The 21,949-nt window shown below is 37.5% G+C and overlaps 1 protein-coding gene and 1 pseudogene across 1 annotated transcript in view; both read right to left on the minus strand.

Annotated features, from left to right (window-relative positions):
• NPEPPS (aminopeptidase puromycin sensitive) overlaps nt 1–21,949 on the minus strand; it is a 96,274-nt gene that overhangs the window by 28,879 nt on the left and 45,446 nt on the right. Inside the window, exons 3-8 of the mRNA XM_025917687.2 lie at nt 12,664–12,741; nt 3,934–4,055; nt 2,381–2,488; nt 703–903; nt 161–257; nt 16–49 (exon numbers count right to left, since the gene is read on the minus strand). Of these exons, the coding sequence (XP_025773472.2) occupies nt 16–49; nt 161–257; nt 703–903; nt 2,381–2,488; nt 3,934–4,055; nt 12,664–12,741 (640 nt within the window). The remainder of the gene's footprint in view (nt 1–15; nt 50–160; nt 258–702; nt 904–2,380; nt 2,489–3,933; nt 4,056–12,663; nt 12,742–21,949) is intronic.
• On the minus strand, nt 13,247–16,839 carry LOC147574323 (ubiquitin-conjugating enzyme E2 variant 1 pseudogene; annotated as a pseudogene).

A 21,949-nucleotide genomic window follows, 5' to 3' on the forward strand; every position in this document is an offset into this window, starting at 1 on the left:
GTATCATTAACATACCTATAAGTAACAAGGCCCCAGTTCTCCATGGCACCTTCATAAAATAAATACAAACATTTATTGATATATGTACATAACTCTTCCTCAAAATCACAAAATTCAAAAAAGTTATTACAATTCAGCAATAAAATGAAATTTACTTTACCAGCTGCAAAGTCTGCAATAGCAATGAGATCAATTTTAGGTAGAGGATAAGGAACATTGAAGTAGTCCTTATAAAAAGGCAGGGTTTTAGCAGCAACCTACAAAAGTATAAACAAAAGAACCACCTGATAAATATTTCATTGTAGTTCATATAGAAATCCACACAGGAATCCTGTTGCAAGCCAAAGCACCTCAAGTTACTAGAAACCAACCCTGGGGAGCCCTACCTCCGAAGACTACCTTAGCCCCAAGCTTTGTTAAGGTTGGCCATTTAAAACTTGGTATGAAAAATATATTACTTATTTTCCCACCCACTGTCTGGATAAATAAATGCCACTCTAATATTCTCTTAATCATTATCTTGTAAAATGTTAATATAACACCAAGGTTGGTAGTTCCAAAATTCTATTAAAAATAAAATCAACGTAGCACAACAAATTTCAGACTAAATTATAAATAATTGTACTAATAATTGATCAGAAATGTAAATTCCCCAACCTGGAGTTATGGACTGTTGGAACAATCCTCTTCAAGTACATTTACCTCTAACGCAAATTTTCCTTGCTCTGCTTTGCCAACAGGGGTGTAAACACGGACACACACACCATCTTTTGACCTTGTTTCTACAAAGTCATATTCACCCACAACAAATGCCACCAGATATGTAGACATGACAGGTGTGCGGGCAAACTTCACTTCCACTACATTTTCATCATCAGGGTACGGTTTCCGATCAATTACATTCTTTAAAAAAAAAAAAAAAAGAAAAAAAAGAAAGAAAGAGAAAAAGAAACAAAGAAAGAAGTAGAGAATTTAAACAGGTTTACATTAAATACCTTAGAGGAAATACTAGCCATAAACTGTGCTGCCTCTCCTTCCCCCTTTCCAGTACTGCTTACTTATCTATCCCAATTCAACCATTGCTTTCATGCTGTCAAAATCTCTCCCATTAAGAAGGATAGGAGCACCTGGGGGGCTCAGTCGGTTGCGTGTCAGACTTCGGCTCAGGTCATGATCTCGCAGTCCATGAGTTTGAGCCCCACGCTGGACTCTGGCTGACAGCTCAGAGCCTGGAGCCTGCAGCCTGCTTCAGATTCTGTGTCTCCCTCTCTCTCTGACCCTCACCTGCTTGCGCAGGAGCGCGCACGCTCTCTCTCTCTCAAAGGTAAATAAACATTAAAAAAAATTTTTTTTTAAAGGATACATTAAGAGGTTGGGGGCTAAAGTGTTAAAACTACCAAGGATCTGTGAGAGAAAAGCAGCAACTTTTCCTGGATACCTATTATATGCCAGGCACTGGGATGTAAGACCTCAATGCTTTTCAAGTGAAAGAAGGATAGAAGGCAAATAACTATTAATGAAGTGTAATTGTGAAATCTACATTTCAAAGGGTACAGATTTCTAAATTTAGCGCATTCTCTATACCAAGGCTGGTTCTAAGCAAATTTGTGGAAGAATCTCCACTTTCACCTACAGAATTCCTCATTTCTCTTTTTTGTTACCCCTCTTTTTCCTATTCAGGCTCTCCATTTCCTCAAGATCTCTCTATTCTTTCTTCCAAGGAAGACTTACTCAAGAACAGACCTGATAATTTCATTCATACTAAACGGTAAAAGAATATCTCAGTTTAATGTATTATTCTCCTTCTAGGAATATTCGAGAAGAGAATGGCATTCTATCTATGGAATTCTCTCTACCGATAAAGGAAGCAAAAGCCAGTTATTTTCAGGTACAGTAGGCTTTTCCAAGTTCCCCAGATTCGTATTATAGGCTATAAGGTACTCTCTGTCTTAATCAATATACTTCATGTGGTAAATGCCTACTCTATTTATGAAAGACATCAATGACATCAGTGAAAAGAGCATATTCCAAGAGTACAATCAACCAAAAACCTAAATACACACTTCATTATATGGCTATATCTTTTGGCATTATTAACAAGAAAGCCAGATTTTTTTTTCAGGTAATATTTATTAAACTCATCACTTATTTAGTTTTCCAAATTAAAGTTTATAAGGAATTTCTTCCATGAGGAGGGAAATTCCAAATAAGGCAGTTTTAAAAAAGAGGGCTTACTGGAAATAAGAAAACTAACATTTATGTTCCCATTCTGTATCAAGCATTGTGTGCTAGGCGGTTTCACGCTATTCCATCTAACCAGCAAACTAAATATTCTAAACACTTATTCAAAATTTAAATATACTTACAAACACATACATACCATATTTGATAAAGCTACTCTGTCTTTAGGAACAACCAACGAGATATCAAAAGTTGCTTTGATGGCAGGCTCATCCCAGCAAGGGAAAGCCCTCCGAGCATCCGTAGCCTTAAGAAAAGAATATGAAATCTAAATATTACTGAATTAACCTAACCAACTATTTCATGAAGTAACTGCCATTGTCTTATTTCTATCATCCATTCCTTCACTTGTTTAAATGTTTACTTTCTACTCAGCGTCAGGCAACAAGCTAGGCAGTGACTACAAGGAGAACATAAGGCTTACTATCACTGCCCCATCAGCAACCCCAAACAAACAGAAACAAACAATAAACAATAATCCAGGAATTAGGTCTGCTACAGGTCTTAACAGTCTATAGTATTAGACTATTTTAGAATATTTTTAACAAAACATTTCAACATTTCAAAAATTCAATGTAAATGGCTTCAGCAGTAATGTTACAAAACACAGAGCATAGGAGAGTCAACAAGTACACAGTAAGGATTCAGAGCTGGGAACACAGGTTGCCTCTCTGGATTTATTAACCACCCCCCCCCCACCCCGAATCTTCGATGTGCTTTGTTCTTCATCCGAAATGACAGCAACAGGAATAAAGACAGATGCCCTCATCAGTTCTAAACAGGTCATTCGTTTAATGGCATTTCCATATACTACACATAAAACTGCCACCACTTGACCTACTTAAAGAGACCTCATTTTTTCCTTTAAAAATAAACAAAGAACAAATTAATTTGTTTTTTAAGAAAGGCATCTGGGTGGCTCAGTCAGTTGAGCATGTGACTCTTGATTTCAGCTCAGGTCATGATCTCACGGTTGTGAGAATGAGCCCCACGTTGGGTTCCACACTGAGCATGTAGCCTGCTTAAGATTCTTTCTCTCTCTCCCTCTGCCCCTCTCCCTCGCTTGCGCTCTCTATCTCTCTCTCTCTCTCTCAAAAAAAAAAAAAAAAAAAGGGAGCAAACTTGTTAAGCAAAATAATGTTTAGTGGTTCAGTTTTGAAAGAAACTTGAACAAAACAGAATGAAGTAAAAAAAAAAAAAAGAACCGATGACAAGATGCTGTATCTTGAAAAGAAGGAACAAAATATGCAGAAGTAGAGGAAGCACATACTTTTGGAAAAAAGTTTCTCCAAGGAAAATGTTAGATGGCTGGCTGCACTCTAAAAGAAGTTAAATAAATGATGAATTCATTCTACTTACTTATTTGAAAAGTAAATAGGGTATAAGGAAAGAAATGGTAGCACAGAAAACTTTTCGATTAGGAGCAGCAGCAGTAGGTAAATGAATTGATACTAGAATAAATTAAATGAATTAACATGGATAAGATTTAAAAGTTTCTAAAAAAAAAAAAAAACCAGTTTCTCAAATATCTAAAAGACAAAGTGATGAAAGCTCTCAAAAATTCATTTGAGGGACAGACATTAGACATAAACCAATATGAAGGGAACAGAATAATCATGCAAATAATAGAACAGAACTTTGTCAGAATGTTTATACATCAAAATCGTAATATTTTAGAGAAGAATACCATACCTCAAACTGTGTGACAGCAGCATAACGCACCTCTCCAGAAGGGGTAGTATATTTACTTCTGTAGAAGCCTTTCATTTTGTCATTCAGCTCTCCAACAAAATCTATCTTTAAGGTTCCTGTACCTGTGATTGAAAATGAATGAAAACCACTTTAATATAGATATTAGTTCAAGTTATTAAAAATATGTCCTTAAGACACTAACTTAGCTGACCTGTTACAACGTTCAACTCATTCTTTCCTTTCTCAAACACTTCTCCCAGCAAAGGAGAGAATACAGTATTTACTAAAGGAAATGGCAGACTAATCCTAAAGTAAATCTTAACATCATGTTTAGGGTGACTGCTTATAAAGTTCTTTAACTGTATTGGGGCGCCTGGGTGGCTCAGTCAGTTGACTGTCCGACTTCGGCTCAGGTCATGATCTCACGGTTTCTGAGTTCGAGCCCTGCGTCGGGTCTGTGCTGACAGCTCAGAGCCTGGAACTTGCTTTGGATTCTGTGTCTCCTCCTCTCTCTGCCCCTCCCATGATCATGTTCTGTCTCTCCCTGTCTCTCAATAATAAATATTAAAAAAAAATTTTTTTTTAAGTTCTTTAACTGTATTAACTTCATCTCAAATCACCAATACATAAAGATAAAAACAGAAGAGGAAATGAACATTTGTTAATAAATGTATGACATGTTACTGTGCATGGTGCTTTAAAAATATTTAGAAACTTGAAAGTTGGTATAGTCTCCATTTTTTTCAGATGAGGAAACTGACTTCAATAACTTGCTTGAGGTCACACGATTAGTAAGCAGCAAGAATGAGATAAAAATTTAGGCCTGCTTAATCCAAAATTCATGTCCTTTGCCAATTATGCCATATAAATTGGTCCATTTAGATGAATTCATGCCAATTACTCTATCAGTAAGATAAGACCTTATCTGTTCAATCCAAATGGAACACTGATTCCCTACTTTTGTAAGGAACTATATATGGAAGATCAATGATTTGGCTAGCAAAGGGGCATAAAAACTCTTATAGTCACCTCAATCATTTGAAATGATAAAAGAAATACATTTAATCAATAATTACTAAATGCAAATAAAAATGCAACTTGAATATATATTCTATTATTGTATAAGGGCAAACCAAATTAGACAAAATGGGAGTTTTTGTGAGTATATATACTTTCTTTCACAACAGAAATATTATCTATAGTCATCTATGAAATTCAGATGCATGACAAAACAATAATCCCATTCTACATTTTACAAATTAAACCCCCCCCAAAAACCAACCAGAAAAATGTTGACTTTTACTTGATCCTTTTAAAAGTGCCTATTTATAACAAGAGCTAGAGCATGGGAATCTAACAAATCAAAGACATAGTATGATTATAAAGTAATTAGGCAATCATTCTAAAACATTTTATACCCTAATGTTTTAAACTGTCATTTTGGAATGCCACAGAGCAATGCCACTGACATTGTTTAAAATGTTCTTGACTCTTTATCTTTCTGACATATCCTTTCGGATGTTCTCAAAGTCAAATCTTCACCTTGCAAAATTCAACTTTTTTAAAAAGGTCCAAAAGTCACGAAGAGTCCAAGTCTACAGAATAAGTGAATGACAAACTGCAAACTGTTTCTGGACAAAACACTGTGGTCTATTAAGTATGTCAATTAAGTAATTAAACTGATTTCCTTATGTACCTCAAACTCATTCTGAAAGTAATTTCAAGTGAAAATTTCAGACCTTTGTGGCAAAGTCATCACTCAACAAAGTGCCATGTTCTATTTTTTTTTTTTTTTTTTAAGTAAGCTCTGCACGCAATGCAGGGCCTGAACTCATGACCCCAAGATCAAGAGTCGCACGCTCTCCTGATGAGCCAGCCAGGCACCCAAAAGTGCCATATTCTTAAAATAATCATGCTGGGAAAAAAACTGAAGTTTATTTAAATAAATGTTTGTGACTCTGATTTTTTAAAAATCAGACATTCTGTCTGAAGGGGACAATGAATACTTTCTTAAAGAGAATGACAGATTACTGGGACAGTAAATAAGAATACAATAAAAGAATGTGAAAGAATTCTAAATGAGTGATACCAAATGATATGTATATATAGTATTATATACTAAAGAATTATAGTATAAAATTTGTTTTCTTTAGGAATTCACTAATCTTTAAAAAAGCAGATATAGTCACATTAATAAAGTTTATAAGGAATATCTAATAGATTCTAAAAACCCACTACCTTTAAAGGGAAGTTGTATGATGCAATGTTATGTTGCAATTCCCATAAATGGAAACTGCCAGTCTGTTTTCACTAAGTCAACTGTTAAAATTTCTTTTATGTAATTCATACTCCATGGAAAATCTACTTTTGCCTTTTCCTATTTGGAATACAAATGGATTCAAAACTCATAACTAAATAAGAAAGGCTGCTTACACTTTTACTCGGTTTTAAATCTCCAAGGCCATCAAACCATAACAAGATACTGATAGTGACCACTTCCAAAAAAGTGGCATACTAAACAAAATACAAAGTATTGGAAAAGGTTATTACCTGAAATTCAAACAAAACACAAGTTAAAGTTTTAAAAAATCATTAATAAATTTAAGTAGTGTCACATAAATACTAATTACAAAATGCTTACACTAATATAGAATTTTAGGGCAAAAACAGGAGAGAAAAGACTTCTTAATAAACGTCAACTTATCAAATTTACAGCATACTGAAGAACTGATTGCCAGACTGTCTAATTTTATACCTGTTTGTGTACAAAATTTACATTGTTCCTCACATTAGACACCTTATTTCAATATCCAGTGTATGCAATACTTATCTGCTTGGAATGGTAAACCTTTTAAAACATACAATAAATTCATTTATAAATTAAACAACAGAAAAATTGCAACTTCTACCAAAAACTCTATTTGCTATCCTGCTTAGGATAGAACTGCTATAAAACCTCATGTAGACCTTGAAATACTTCAATAAAAATTTAATGAGCCTACTAAATGCTAAAAAATTAAAGACAGATTAATTTGTATAAAAAGAGAGTAAAGGTCTCTGCCTTCATGCCACCATTTCCTGTGAACCTGTTTTTCACTCTTCAAAATGTCAGTATCACCCGGTATTTCTCCAAATACACACACAATTAAGGGGAAAAGAAGGGTACAGAATATGATATGTGGCATGCTAACCTTTATGGGTTTTTTTTTTTTTAGGTTGGTTTGTTTGTTTAGAGAGAGAAAGCCAACAAGGGAGGGGCAAAGAGGGAGAATCCCAAGAGGACTTCACCCTGTCAGCACAGAGCCGGATGCAGGGCTCAAACCCACAAACCAAGAAATCATGACCCAAGCCGAAACCAAAAGTCGGACATTCAACCAACTGAGCCACCCAGGTGCCCCTAACGTCTGTGTTCTTAAACAGTATATACAGACATGTTTACAAAACTATGGAATAGTTTTGAAAGGATACATAGGAAACTGGTTGCTTTTGAGTAGAGCTGAGTTAGGACTAGAATGGCAAACACATTTCCACTATATATCCTATGAATTTTATTTTTATTATTTTTTAAACTTTTATGTTTTATTTATTATATGAGAGAGAGAGAGAGAGAGAGGGCAAGCGAGCTTGCATGGGGGAGGGGTGGGAGGGGATTTTTCAGAGAATCTGAAGCACGCTCTGTGCTGACAGGCTGACCGCGGCAAGCCCAGTGCAGGACTCAAGATCATGAAACTGAGCAGATGTCAGACACTCAACCGACTGAGCCGTTCAGGTGCCCCTTTATTATTATTTTTTAATGTTTATTTATTTTGAGAGAGAGAGAGAAAGAGAGAGAGAGACAGAGAGAGAGAGCGACAGGGAGAGAGACAATCCCAAGCAGGCTCAGAGCTGTCAGTGCAGAGCCCTATGCGGGACTCTATCTCATAAATGGGAGATTATGACCTGAGCAAAAATCAAGAGTCAGAAGCTTAACCGACTGAGCCAGCCAGGCACCCCAACTCTGTGATTTCTAAATACCTTGCTTATACAGCTATTTCTTCATTTTTCAATTTTACATATTATTTTCTTTTTACTATAGAAAGTAAAGTTTTAGCTAAATTACATCTCCCACTCCTTTATTTTTTACAAAGAGTTAAATTTTTTTTTATGACCATGCAAATCTGAAAATATCTTTATTTTACCCTCTTTAAATTCACAATTTGGCTAAGCACAGAATTAATTCTAGGTTGAGAATCATATTCATTCATAATTTTGAAGGAATGGCTTCATTAGGGTCTAGTTTCCATTGTTCCTGATGGTCTACTACTATCCCTTTTTTTTTTTTTTTTAATTTTTTTTTTTTCAACGTTTTTATTTATTTTTGGGACAGAGAGAGACAGAGCATGAACGGGGGAGGGGCAGAGAGAGAGGGAGACACAGAATCGGAAACAGGCTCCAGGCTCCGAGCCACCAGCCCAGAGCCCGACGCGGGGCTCGAACTCACGGACCGCGAGATCGTGACCTGGCTGAAGTCGGACGCTTAACCGACTGCGCCACCCAGGCGCCCCTACTATCCCTTTTTTAAGAACAAAATATCATTCATTCAAGTATAGTTGACACACAATGTTACATTAGTTTCAGGTGTAAAACATAGTGATTTGGCAAGTCTATAAGCTCTGCAGTGCTCATCCAAGTGTAGCTACCACCTGTTACCATACAAGCTATTACAATCCCACTGACTATGTTTTTTATGCTGTACTTCTAATCCCCCCCAACTTATTCTATAAAGGGAAGCCTGTATCTCCCACTCCTTTTCACCCATTTTACCCACTCCCCAGTCTACTGTTATTTTGATTCCTGAACTTGGAAGGTAACCTGCTAGCATTCCCTCCTTCCTCCCAACCCCCTGACTTTGGGGAGAAACTCTTTGAGAGCCTCACTTTTATCCCTGGAAGTTCTAAGATTTGCAATGATACGGCATTTTTTACATTTATTAAGTTAGTCCCTCTCGGTGGTGTACCTTTTCAAAATGAAGATTCCAATCCCCTCAGTTCAAAGGAATCTTCTTGTTTGTGTCTTTAATAATTTTCTCTTCTCATTTTCTCTGTCCCCTCTTCTACTAGATGGATGTTGGTTCTGATAGATTGGTCCTCAAATCTTCTTCCCGTTTGTAAGATTCCTCTATTTCATTTTCCAAAACTTCTATTGAGTTCTTTCTTTTTTTGTTTTACGTTTTTATTTATTTATTTTGAGAGAGAGGGCACAAACATGTGCGCGAGAGGGGGCAGAGAGAGAGGGGGAGAGAGAGAATCCCAAGCAGGCTCTGCACTGTCAGTGCCCAGCCCCACACAGGACTTGAACTCATGAACCATGAGATCATGACCTGAGCCGAAATCAAGAGTCAGACGCTTAACCGAATGAGCCATCCAGGCTCCCTAAGTTTTTTTATTTCTACTGTATTATAATTTCCAAAGTTTTCTTGCTCTAATTCTGTTTGATAACATTCTGTCCTGTTCTTATTTGATGAATATGCTATTAACAATATCTCTAAGGATATTCATTTGTTTTGTGGGGTTTTTTGTGACTTTATTTTTGTCTTGTAGCAAGTTTCTATTATTTCTATTATTGTCTGGTTTTTGACTCTTTCATAGAAGTTTAGTCAAATATCTGGTAATTGTTGCCCCAGTGACTTTGGGCTTGGCCATGCTATTTGCTTCAACCAGTGAAATGAGAATGGACATCAAGTATACCACCATTCGTGCAGAAGCGTTAAATGTATCTTTATGGTTTGTTTCTGTCCCCATCCCTGAGTTGCAGAAGCTGCTTACTACAGGTCCTAGAAAGAGAAGAGTTGTGAGTTGAGTGGAGCTCTTAGGTAAAGGTGGAAAGAAGGCTGCAGCAGTCCTCAGGGCTGTGTGTAAGCAAGAATTCTCTGCTGTAAGCCACTGAGATTTGTCATCCCATTTGTAGATGAAAATGTATGTATATACTTCTACATAGATGAAATATTTATTTATTTTTTTTTTTTAATTTTTAAAAAATGTTTATTCTTGAGACAGAGACAGAGCGTGAACAGGGGAGGGGCAGAGAGAGAGGGAGACACAGAATCTGAAACAGGCTCCAGGCTCTGAGCTGTCAGCACAGAGCCCGACGCGGGGCTCGAACCCACAAACTGTGAGATCATGACCTGAGCCGAAGTCAGACACTTAACTGACTGAGCCACCCAGGCGCCCCTAGATGAAATATTTCTTGAAGGATTCACCAGATGATGGAAGTGGAAGGGATCAGAGGAAGAGAAATCTCAATTTTTATGTTATATTATTCAGTATCTTTTAATACATGTTCATGGCAAAACATTTATTTTTATGATCATTTCATACAAGAAATCCTAGTTAGAAAAAGGCAAAATGAAAAGAGGACTGAAATAAAAAATAAAACTTCTCCGATTTAAAATTTTTCTAGGGGTGCCTGGATGGTTCAGTTGGTTAAGTGTCTGACTTCGGCTCACATGATCTCATGGTTTGTGGGTTCGAGCCCCACGTCAGGCTCTGTGCTGACAGCTCAGAGCCTGGAGCCTGCTTCAGAGGCTGTGTCTCCCTCTCTCTTTGCCCCTCCCCCACTTGTGCTCTATCTCTTTCAAAAATAAATAAATGTAAAAAAAGTTTTTTTTATTTTTTCTAAAAATACTAGGCAATATATTATCAGTATAAAAACTATGGAAACTGGGGCACCTGGGTGGCTCAGTCGATTTAGCATCCGACTCCTGACTTCAGCTCAGGTCATGATCTCATAGTTCACGAGTTCAAGCCCCACGTCGGGCTCTGTGCTAACAGTGCAGAGCCCACTTGGAATTCTCTCTCTCTCCCTCTCAACTCTCCCTCTCTGCCCCTAACCTGCTCACAGTCTGTCTCTCAAAGTAAATAAACATTTTTGAAAATTACGGAAACTAAAAAAAGGTATAAATAAGAATAAAAATAATCAATATGTCAACAACCAGACATACCATTTTATTTGTACAATTTTAGGGATATGATTCATCACCTTGTATATGTAATTTTGTATTCTGGTTTTCGATTTTACACTATAACAAGCACTTCACAGCATTAAGAATTCATAACCTCACTTTTAATTGCTATATATATTCCACCATACTGATATGTCATAATTAGCTTAATTATTCCCTTACTGTTGGGTAAATATATTCACTCTTATTTTTTACTGCCTTAAGTAATGTCTCAACAGACATTTCTAAGCATAAAGCATTTCTTGCATTTAGGATTTTTCTTTATATTCAGAACTGCTGAGTCAAAAGACATGAACATGTTTAGACATGTTTTTTTTAAGTTTATTTTTTTCTGAGAGTGCAAGAGAGAGCACGACCAGGAAAAGAGCAGAGAGAGAAGGAGAGAGAGAGAATCCCAAGTAGGCTCCATGCTGTCAGCACAGTGCCTGACAGGGGGCTTGATCTCACAGTTTGTGAAATCATGACCTGAGCCAAGATTAAAGAGTCAGAAGTTTAACCAACTGAGCCCCTCAGGCCCCCCAGGCTTTTGATACATATTTCCAGACTGCCTTCCAACTACACTGCATGGATTTGCACTCCCACCAGTAATATCAAAGTAGTCAAATCATTGAGAATCTTTTTTTTAACTTTAGCTTACATAACAGACAAAAACTGGTGTATCAGTAAATGCTGTTTTCATATTTCTCATTACTAGGAAGTCAAATGTCTTTTCACATGTTTTAGTCATTTGCATTTTCTTTTATACAAATTACCTGTTGCTTTTTTTTTTTTTTAACTTTTAATTCCAGTTAGTTAATGCACAGTGTTATATTAGTTTCAGATTTTCAATACAGTGATTCAATACTTCCATACAACTCTCGGTGCTTATCAAAAGTGTACTTCACCTGCTGCTTTTCAAATTGATCATAAATCAAAGTCATATAGTGCTTTACCAATTGACTTGTATGTAATTTCTTATACTACATTAAGCTCAGTCTTCTTTTTCTTTGTGTGTGTGTGTTTTTTTTAATGTTTATTTATTTTTGAGAGAGACACAAAGAGACAGAGTGCTAGCGGGGAAGGGACAGAGAGAGAGAGGGAGGCACAGAATCTGAAGCAGGCTCCAGGCTCCGAGCTGTCAGCACAGAGCCTGACACAGGGCTCGAACTCACAAACCATGAGATCATGACCTGAGCCGAAGTTGGACGCTTAACCACTGAGCCATCCAGGCACCCCTTTCTTTGTGCTTTTATACCTAATAATAGTATCGTATCAACAAATATTTCCTTTCGTGCCCTCACTTGCATAATATACATCAAAATCATCTGTGGGAAATTCACCTCAGACATGTGGATTCAAGTATGGAAAGACAGAGCTGAGTAACTGTATTTTTTTTAAAGCTGAAACTAAAAAGGTGAAAAACAATGCATTATGTTCTAGGATAGGATGATCATTAGTTTTGGTCATCTTTTTTCCTGGTGGCCCAAAAGCTTTAATGAACCTCTTTCAAAAGCTTTGTCTTAATATTTAATCTGCTTAAAACGGTGAGGGGATTGAGGAGGGCACCTTTTGGGATGAGCACTGGGTGTTGTATGGAAACCAATTTGACAATAAACTTCATATATTGAGAAAAAAAAAACGGTGAGGGGAAAAAAAAGGCACACAACAAATTTCTTTGGAAGAAGTAAGATGTCACTACTTTGGAAGAAATAAGATGTCACATGGGATCTTACAAAAGCCATGACTCTTACCTGTTTGGAGAGTGCTAGGAAAAGACAAGGTGACTTTTTCATCTTCATTCTGATAATTAAATCCTGTAGCATGTATTTCTGGAATGGAAATAAAAAACATTACTTCACATATCTGACTGAACTAAGACAAATCTAGACTGCAACAATTAACTTTTTTAAGAGCAAAATCTCTACTAAAACTAAATATTCTTTTTTTTTTCTTTAAGTAGGCTTCATACTCAACGTGGGGTTTGAACTCACAACCTTGAAATCAAGAGTCACATGCTCTATCGACTGAGCCAGCCAGGTGTCCCTAAAACTAAATATTCTTAATTTCATAAATTAAGTTTGTAGTAACAAAAGTATCATTTCAAACTAACCTATTTTAGGCCACATCCTAAGTTAAAAAGGCTCATGAAAAACAATTATACATCTGTATTAATACACAAAACTTTCATAACATAAAGGAAATAGGGCTAATATAAATATGAAAAGGTTTTCTACCAGATTCCCAGACATGCTTCATTCACATCTTTGTGTGACTAAGATATTTAAGTTTGCTTTTATTTATTTTGAGAGAGACTGAATGAGCGGGGGAGAGGCAGAGAGAGAGGGAGACAGAATCCCAAGCAGGCTCTGAGCTGTCAGCACAGAGCCTGATGCAGGGCCCGAACCCATGAACCATGAGATCATGACCCGAGCCGAAATCAAGAGTTGGATGTACAACCAACTGAGCCACCCAGGCATCCCTGTCCCAGACAAGATACTGCTTTCTATGTTGTAGTTTTACTCACGAACGTTCGAAAGATACAGCAAATTGCCAAGATTTCGGTGTTAAAATATATCAATGAAAGTTCTGTCCCCTAATCAAAGATAGGTAACAATTCCAACCAAAATACAGGTCATACTGGGGTGCCTGGGTGGTTCAGTCGGTTAAACATCCAGCTCTTGATTTCGGCTCAGGTCATCATCTCATGGTTTGTGGGTTCCAGCCCCACATTGTGCTCCATGCTGACAGTGCAGAGCCTGCTTGGGATTCTCTGTCTCCCTCTCTCTCTGTTCCTCCCCTGCTGGTTCTTGCTCTCTCAAAAATAAATAAAAAATTTAAAAAAATCAAATGTAAAATACAGGTCATACTTCCAATAAAATTCTTTGTTGTTGCATTTTACAGAAATACAGGTGAAAACAGATGCGTGGATTAAATTACAGCTTTGATTTACTCTCTACCAGTAGTAACAAAAGATTGCTTATTTGATACTTCAGAATGCTCAATTGACACTTGAGGGAAAAGAGGGAAAAGGTAGATCAACTTCAACCACATCACATTCCCAACATCAGAAGTCAGCCAAAGAGGTAGCCTTAATAAGCACATGAATAGATGCTCAACATCCTTCAACGTCAGGGAAATGAAAATCAAACCACAATGAAACACCACTTCACACCCACTAGGATGCCTAAAATCAAAAAGAGAGAAAATACTAAGTGTAAGGGAGGATGTAGAGAAATTAGAATCCTGGTACATTACTGGTGGGAATGTAAACCGGTGCGGCCGCTTTGGAAAACAGCCCAGCAGTTCCTCAAATAATTATTAAATAGAATAACCATAAGACCCAGCTCCCACTTCTAGGTATATATCCAAGAGAAATAAAAACATATGTCCACACAAAAACTTATACGCAAATGTTTGTAGTAGCATTATTCACAATAGCCAAAAAGTGGAAACAACCCTAATGTCCATCAAATGATGAACAGATAAAAATGTGGTATACAATGGAATACTGTTTGACAACAAAAAGAAATAAAGTGTTGCTATATATTACAGTAAGGATAAACCTTGAAAAATATTGTATTAAGTGAAAGAAACCAGACACAAAAGGCCACATATTTATAAGAAGTGTTCAGAATAGGCAAATCTATATAGAGACAGAAAGTAGATTAGGGGTTGCCTAGGGCTGGGAGTTTGAGGAGAAAGGGAAAGTGACTGCTTACAGGTACATTCCTAATGGGGTGATGAAAATGTTTAAAATTGATTCTGGTGATGGCTGTGCAATTCTGTGAGTATACTAAAAATTACTGAATTGTACACTTTAAATGAGTGAATTGTATGGTATGTGAATCCTACCTCAATAAAACTGTTATTAAAAGAGAGGGTAAAAAGACAGAGAGGTAGGCTTATCAGTCATGGACTTAAGTTTGATATGGGTAACAATGATTCAGATTTAATAACATTCTGTAAGCCAGGCAAGATGCCCACAATTCACTCCTTTTTATGAATCACCCTGATTGAATTTTCAATGTTTCTAATACTATTATGGTTCAAACATGTCTTTATAAAGCTAAATCTTCACAAAACCATTAAACTATAATTTCAGATTTTTTTTAAGTTTATTTATTTTCAGAGAGGAAGGGAGCGCAGGGGTGGGGCAGAGAGAGAGAAGGAGAGATAGAATCCCAACAGGCTCCATGCTGTCAGCGCTGAGCCCCATGTGGCTCAATCCCATGAACTGTGAGATCATGACCTGAGATGAAATCAAGAGTCAAGGCTCAACCAACTGAGCCACGCAGATGCCCTACAATTTCAGATTTTAAAAGAACTTTAATCAAATATTTGTTTTAAAGATGAAGAAAATGAGATACATAAAAGTTAATGATTTGCCTAAGGTCACATAGTTGGACTAGAACTCAGTTCCCTTCCTACTGCCAAAATTGTTTCTACCGTCATAAACTAGCTCCTAAATTTGAAAAGAACTCATGACTTGGCATATATACAATACTGATGAAATCTTCACTGAAATGACTTGCTGGCAAAAACTCGAGATTTGCTCTAACTTGATTCCTATATATAGAATCATACTTAGCCTAGAGGAAAACCAAGAATCACCTTAATGCTTAAGAATGTACCCCTCTGGGGGTGCATGGATGGCTCAGTCGTTGAGCATCGGATTCTTGATTTCAGCTCAGGTCATGATCTCGTGGTTCATGGGATCAAGCCCCACAGTGGGCTTCGTGTTGACCGTGCAGAGCCTACTTGGGATTCTTTCTCTCCTTACCTCTCAGACTCTCTCCTGCTCACTCTTTCTTTCTCTCTCAAAATAAATGAACTTAAAAAAAAAAAAAAAAGAGTCACATGATCCACCAACTGAACGAGCTAGGTGTCCCAAGAATAGCAGTTTTTAAATTGAAACAAGTTTTGTGGGGCACCTGGGTGGCTCAGTTGGTTAAGTGTCCTACTTTGACTGAGGTCATGATCTCGCAGTTCATAGGTTCACGCCCCGTGTCAGGCTCTGTGCTGACAGCTCAGAGCCAGGAGCCTGCTTCGGATTCTATGCTTCCCTCTCTCTCTCTCTGCCCCTCACTCTTTCTCACTCACTCTTTCTCTCTCAAAAAATTAATAAACATTAAAAAATTAAAAACAACAATCAAGTTTTGTATTGCTGTATTCCATTCTAATACGGGCTTTCAAGTGTACATAGCAACTATATTACATGTGTAAAAAAAAGAATAAACCCTCCTCTAAAATTCTCTTAGAAAAAAAAGGGTAGTATGGGGTGCCTGTATGGGGTGGCTCAGTCCGTTGAGCACTGGACTTCTGCTCAGGTCATGATCTCTCAGTTCATGGGTTGGAGCCCCATGTTGGGCTCTGAGCTAACAGCTCAGAGCCTGAAGCCTCCTTCAGATTCTGTGTCTCTCTCTCTCTCTGCCTCTCCCCAGCTCATGCTCTGTCTCTCAAAAAAATAAATAAATAAAGGTTAGAAAAAAGAGTAGTAATCATATATTTGAATTCTTAAAAAGTCTCTTGTATTATGGGACACTCTTCCAGTCAGTCAGTCGAACTGGGGGAAGGGGGCTGTGGTTTTTCTTTTTGAATACTTGTTGTAACAGTGTCCTTCCAGTGGCTGAGGCAGTTTCGTTTTCTTTAGACATCATTAGGCGCTGAAGCTCTCACAGGACAACTTTGATGCTATGTGAATTCTGCCATTTTGCTAACACTGATATGTCTCTTGGGTCCACCACTCCATTAGAACTCTTAACTCCATTCATATTAATTTTTATTACAAATCTTACAGATGGGGGTACTCCTGGGTATTTATATTCACATTTAATTTTAAGACTGCATATTTGATTTTCATAAATTGTCCAAGGCCATAATGGCTGCAATCTTATGTCACTAATACTAATTCTTTTTTCTTTTCTATTTTAAAGTAGGCTTCAGGCCCAGTGCAGAGCCCAGTGCAGGGCTTGAACTCACGACCCTGAGATTAAGACCTGAGCTGAGATCAAGAGTCAGATGCTTTACTGACTGGGCCACCCAGGCACCCCTAATACCTTTTTTAAATAAGCACATACCACTATGAGGGAGCCTACCGTTATCATTAAAGCCAATCTGTATTATCAGTGGATAACACAATCGGTAATTATAAGGTAACTCCTGCTTTACTTAATAAAATCTAGATGAGTTTTTCTTAATTGAAAATTTGTTAAATATGTTCATATATGCTAACAATCCTATATCTCAATTTAACCTTTTATTCAACCAGTACTATGCTACATAAATAATAGATATAAAAAATAAAGAATATATAAAATAGCTTCCTTCCTTTGTGAACCACAGGCTTCCTGTAGGTCTCACTGATTCTCTGATCTCTTGCATTCACAATGTGAACATAAAACTTTATTTACATGCTGAAGTATCTCATATTTTTCTTGACTTTAAAAAATATTAGTAGTCATAAAAATCAAATCTATGTTTACTCAACACCCCAAAAGCAAATAATCTAATATAAAAATGGGCAGAAGAAAAAGAGGTTAGAGTGGGAGAGAGCCAAAGCATAAGAGACTCTTAAAAACTGAGAACTGAGGGTTGATGGGGGGGGGGGGGGGGGGAGGGTGGGTGATGGGTATTGAAGAGGGCATCTTTTGGGATGAGCACTGGGTGTTGTATGGAAACCAATTTGACAATAAATTTCATATAGTGAAAAAAAATGGGCAGAAGACATGAATAGACATTTCTCCAAAGACATACAGATGGCCAACAGTCAGATGAAAAGATGCTTAACATCACTTGTCATTGGGGAAATGTAAATCCAAACTACCACGAGCTATCACCTCACACTGGTCAGAATGGCTAAAATCAAAAACCCAAGACACAAGTATTGGCAAGGATCTGGAGAAAAAGGGACCCTCGTGTACTGCTGGTGGGAATGCAAACTGGTTCAGCCACTGTTGAAGACAGTAAGGAAGTTCCTCAAAAAGTTGAAAATATACCATATGATCCAGGAATCGCACTACTGGATATTTACCCAAAAAGTACAAAAACACTAACTCAAAGGGATACATACGCGCACCCCTATGTTTATCGCATTATTTACAATAGCCAAATTATGGAAGTAACCTATGTGTCCACTGACAGATAAATGGATAGAGATGTGGAATATATACATACAATGGATTATTATTATTCAGCCATAAAAAGGAATGAAATCTTGTCATTTGCAACAGTATGGATGGTGCTAGAGGGTATAATACTAAGGGAAATAAGGCAGTCACAGAAAGACAAATATGATTTCACTCATATGTGGAATTTAAGAAACAAAACAAATGAACAAAGAAAAAAAAAAGAGACAAAGAGAGAAACCAAGAAACTGACTCTTAACGACAGAGAACAAACTGAACAAACCAGAGGGGAGGTGGGTGAGGGGGATGGGTGAAACAGGTAATGGGAGATTAAAGAGTACACTTATCAGGATGAACACCGAGTAATGTACAGAATTGTTGAATCACTATACTGTACACCTAAAATTAACATAATACTGTATGTTAACTATACCGGAATTAAACAAAATTAAATTAAAAAATAAAAAATCAAGTCTATTTTAACATAGCACTAACCTCACAAAAGGTTGACCAAAATCTTAATCAACAGATACTAGAAGTATCAATTACATGAACTACCAAATGGAGCACTACAAAGCAGTGGGGAAAGGATAATGTTCTAGTAAGTAAGTCTAGTAAGTACTGAGTAGTCTAGTAAGTACTAAGGCACAATTCCCTTTGGGGGTTAGAAACCAAGCTGGACCTGGACTCATACCATACCTTAAGAAGTACATTATATAAATCAAAACAAAGCTTTTCAAAGGTAATATGGATGGGGGCACTTGGGTGGCTCAGTCCACTGACCATCCGACTCTTGGTTTTGGCTCAGGTCATGATCTCAGTTTGTGTGATTGAGCCCCATGGGGCTCTGCACTGACAGCACAGAGCTTGCGATTCTGTCTCCTCATCTCTCTGCCCCTCTCCTGCTCATGCTCATGCTCTCACTCTCTCTAAAAATAAATAAGTAAACTTAAAAAAAAAAGATAATAGGGGCACCTAGGTGGCTCAGTTGGTTAAGTATCCGACTCTCGGTTTTGGATCAGGTCATGATCTCAGTTTTGGGTTCAAGACCTGCATCCAGCTCTGCACTGTCAGTGCAAAGCCTGCTTGGGATTTGCTCTCTCTCCCTCTCTCTGCACCTCCCCTGCTCGCTTGCGTGCTCTCTCTCAAAATAAATAAATATTTTTTTAAAAAGGTAATATGGGGGCGCCTGGGTGGCTCAGTCGGTTAAGCGTCCGACTTCGGCTCAGGTCATGATCTCACGGCTCGTGAGTTCGAGCCCCGTGTCAGGCTCTGTGCTGACAGCTCAGAGCCTGGAGCCTGTTTCAGATTCTCTGTCTCCCTCTCTCTCTTTGACCCTCCCCCGTTCATGCTCTGTCTCTCTCTGTCTCAAAAGTAAATACACGTTAAAACAAATTTTTTTTAAATAAAAAATAAAAAGGTAATATGGATGATATCTTCATGATATTAGAATCGAGAAAGTTTTGTTTTTTTTTTAAGACAAAAAGCAATAGTCACAAAGAAAAAGAAAAGGGGAGGGGGGTGGTGCCTGACTGGCTCAGTCAGTAGAGCATGCGACTCTTGATCTCAGGATTGTGAGTTCGAATCCCACACTGGGTATACAGATTATTTAAAAATAAAATATTTCAAAAAGTTTTTAAAAAGAAAAAAATGATAAATTGTATTTCTCATGAAATAAGAATTTCTGTACATTAAGAGGCACCATTAAGAAAGTTAAGATGCAGGGAGGGGCATCTGGGTGGCTCAGTCAGTTAAGTACCTGACTCTTGATTTTGGCTCAGGTTATGATTACACGGTTCATGAGTTCAAACCCCGCATTGGGCTCTGCACTGACAGCATGGAGCTTGTTTGGGATTCACTCTCTCCCTCTCTCTCTGCCCCTCCCCTGCTCTCTCTCTCTCTCTCTCTCAAAAAAAATAAATAAATAAAAAATAAAAAAATTAAAAAAATTAAACTTAAGATGCAGAAGATATTTGTGACACATAAGTGGCAAAGAACTTACATCCAGAACATAAAAAGAACTCCTTTAAATTCCAAGAAAAAGACATAGAACTCAGAATAAAAATAGGCAAAATACTTTGACACAATAAAGGAAATATGTATGCCCAATATATATACAATAAGGTAACCAACTTCATTAAAATCAGGAAATGAAAATTAAATCCTCAGTCAGATACCATTACATACCTACCAGATTAGCTAACAGCAAGAAGTCTAAAAACACCAAGTGTTAGTAAGAATGTGAAGCAGCTGGGGTGCCTGGCTGGCCGAATAGAAGAGCATGCAGCAGTGAATTCGTGAGGGTCATGAGTTCTAGCTCCACGTTATGTGTAGAGATTACTTAACTAAATAAACTTGAAAAAAAAAAAAAAAAAAAAAAAAAAAAGACCGAAGACCGTGGAGCAGCTGGAACTCACTCTTGGAGGTAATGTAACTGACATACCTTGAAAACAATTACACCCTATAGCACAGAAACTCCACTCCAAGGCATATACTTGATGGCAAAGTATGCCTATGTGCACCAGGCTGAACATTAAGAAAATACATAGCAGGGCATCTGGGTGGCTCAGTCGGTTAAATGTCCGACTTCAGCTCAGGTCATGATCGATTTGTGAGTTCGAACCCCACATCCATTTCTGCACTGACAGCGTGGAGACTGCTTCAGATCTTCTGTCTCCGTCTCTCTCTCTGTCCCTCCCCAGCTTGCTCTCTAAAATAAATAAACATTTAAAAAAAAAAAAAAGTATGTAGCCACATTGTTCCCAATAGCCTCAAACTAAAACAATCCAGATGTCCATCAATGTCCACCAATGGAAGAAAGGATAAATATATTTTGGTATGTTTCTTTTTTTTTTTTTTTAATTTTTTTTTTTCAACGTTTATTTATTTTTGGGACAGAGAGAGACAGAGCATGAACGGGGGAGGGGCAGAGAGAGAGGGAGACACAGAATCGGAAACAGGCTCCAGGCTCTGAGCCATCAGCCCAGAGCCTGACGCGGGGCTCGAACCCACGGACCGCGAGATCGTGACCTGGCTGAAGTCGGACGCTTAACCGACTGCGCCACCCAGGCGCCCCTATTTTGGTATGTTTCTATAATGGAATGCAGGGTAGTGACAAAAAAGAATAAACTCCATGGGAATGCAAGCTGGTGCAGCCACTCTGGAAAACAGTACGGAGGTTCCTCAAAAAACTAAAAATAGAACTACCCTATGACCCAGCAATTGCACTACTAGGCATTTATCCACGGGATATAGGTGTGCTGTTTCGAAGGGACACATGCACCCCCATGTTTATAGCAGCACTATCAACAATAGCTAAAGTATGGAAAGAGCCCAAATGTCCATCGATGGATGAATGGATAAAGAAAATGTGGTGTGTGTGTGTGTGTGTATGTGTATATGTGTACACACATACACACACACACATATATATATGTGTATATATATATATATATATACATATACACACACACAATGGAATATTACTCGGCAATCAAAAAGAATGAAATCTTGCCATTTGCAACTACATGGATGGAACTGAAAGGTATTATGCTAAGTGAAATTAGTCAGTCAGAGAAAGACAAAAATCATATGACTTCACTCATATGAGGACTTTAAGAGACAAAACAGATGAATATAAGGGAAGGGAAACAAAAATAATATAAAAACAGGGAGGGGGACAAAACAGAAGAGACTCATAAATATGGAGAACTGAGGGTTACTGGAGGGGTTGTGGGAGGGGGGATGGGCTAAATGGGTAAGGGGCATTAAGGAATCTACTCCTGAAATCATTGTTGAACTATATGGTAACTAATTTGGATGTAAATTTTAAAAAATAAAAAATAAATAAATAAATAAATAAAAATAAAAAATAAAATTAAAAAAAAAAAAGAATAAACTCCAGCTGTATACA

Source organism: Puma concolor, chromosome E1 (assembly GCF_028749965.1).
Source record: "Puma concolor isolate L17-30 chromosome E1, mPumCon1.1.hap2, whole genome shotgun sequence".
Taxonomy (NCBI): Eukaryota; Metazoa; Chordata; class Mammalia; order Carnivora; family Felidae; genus Puma; species Puma concolor.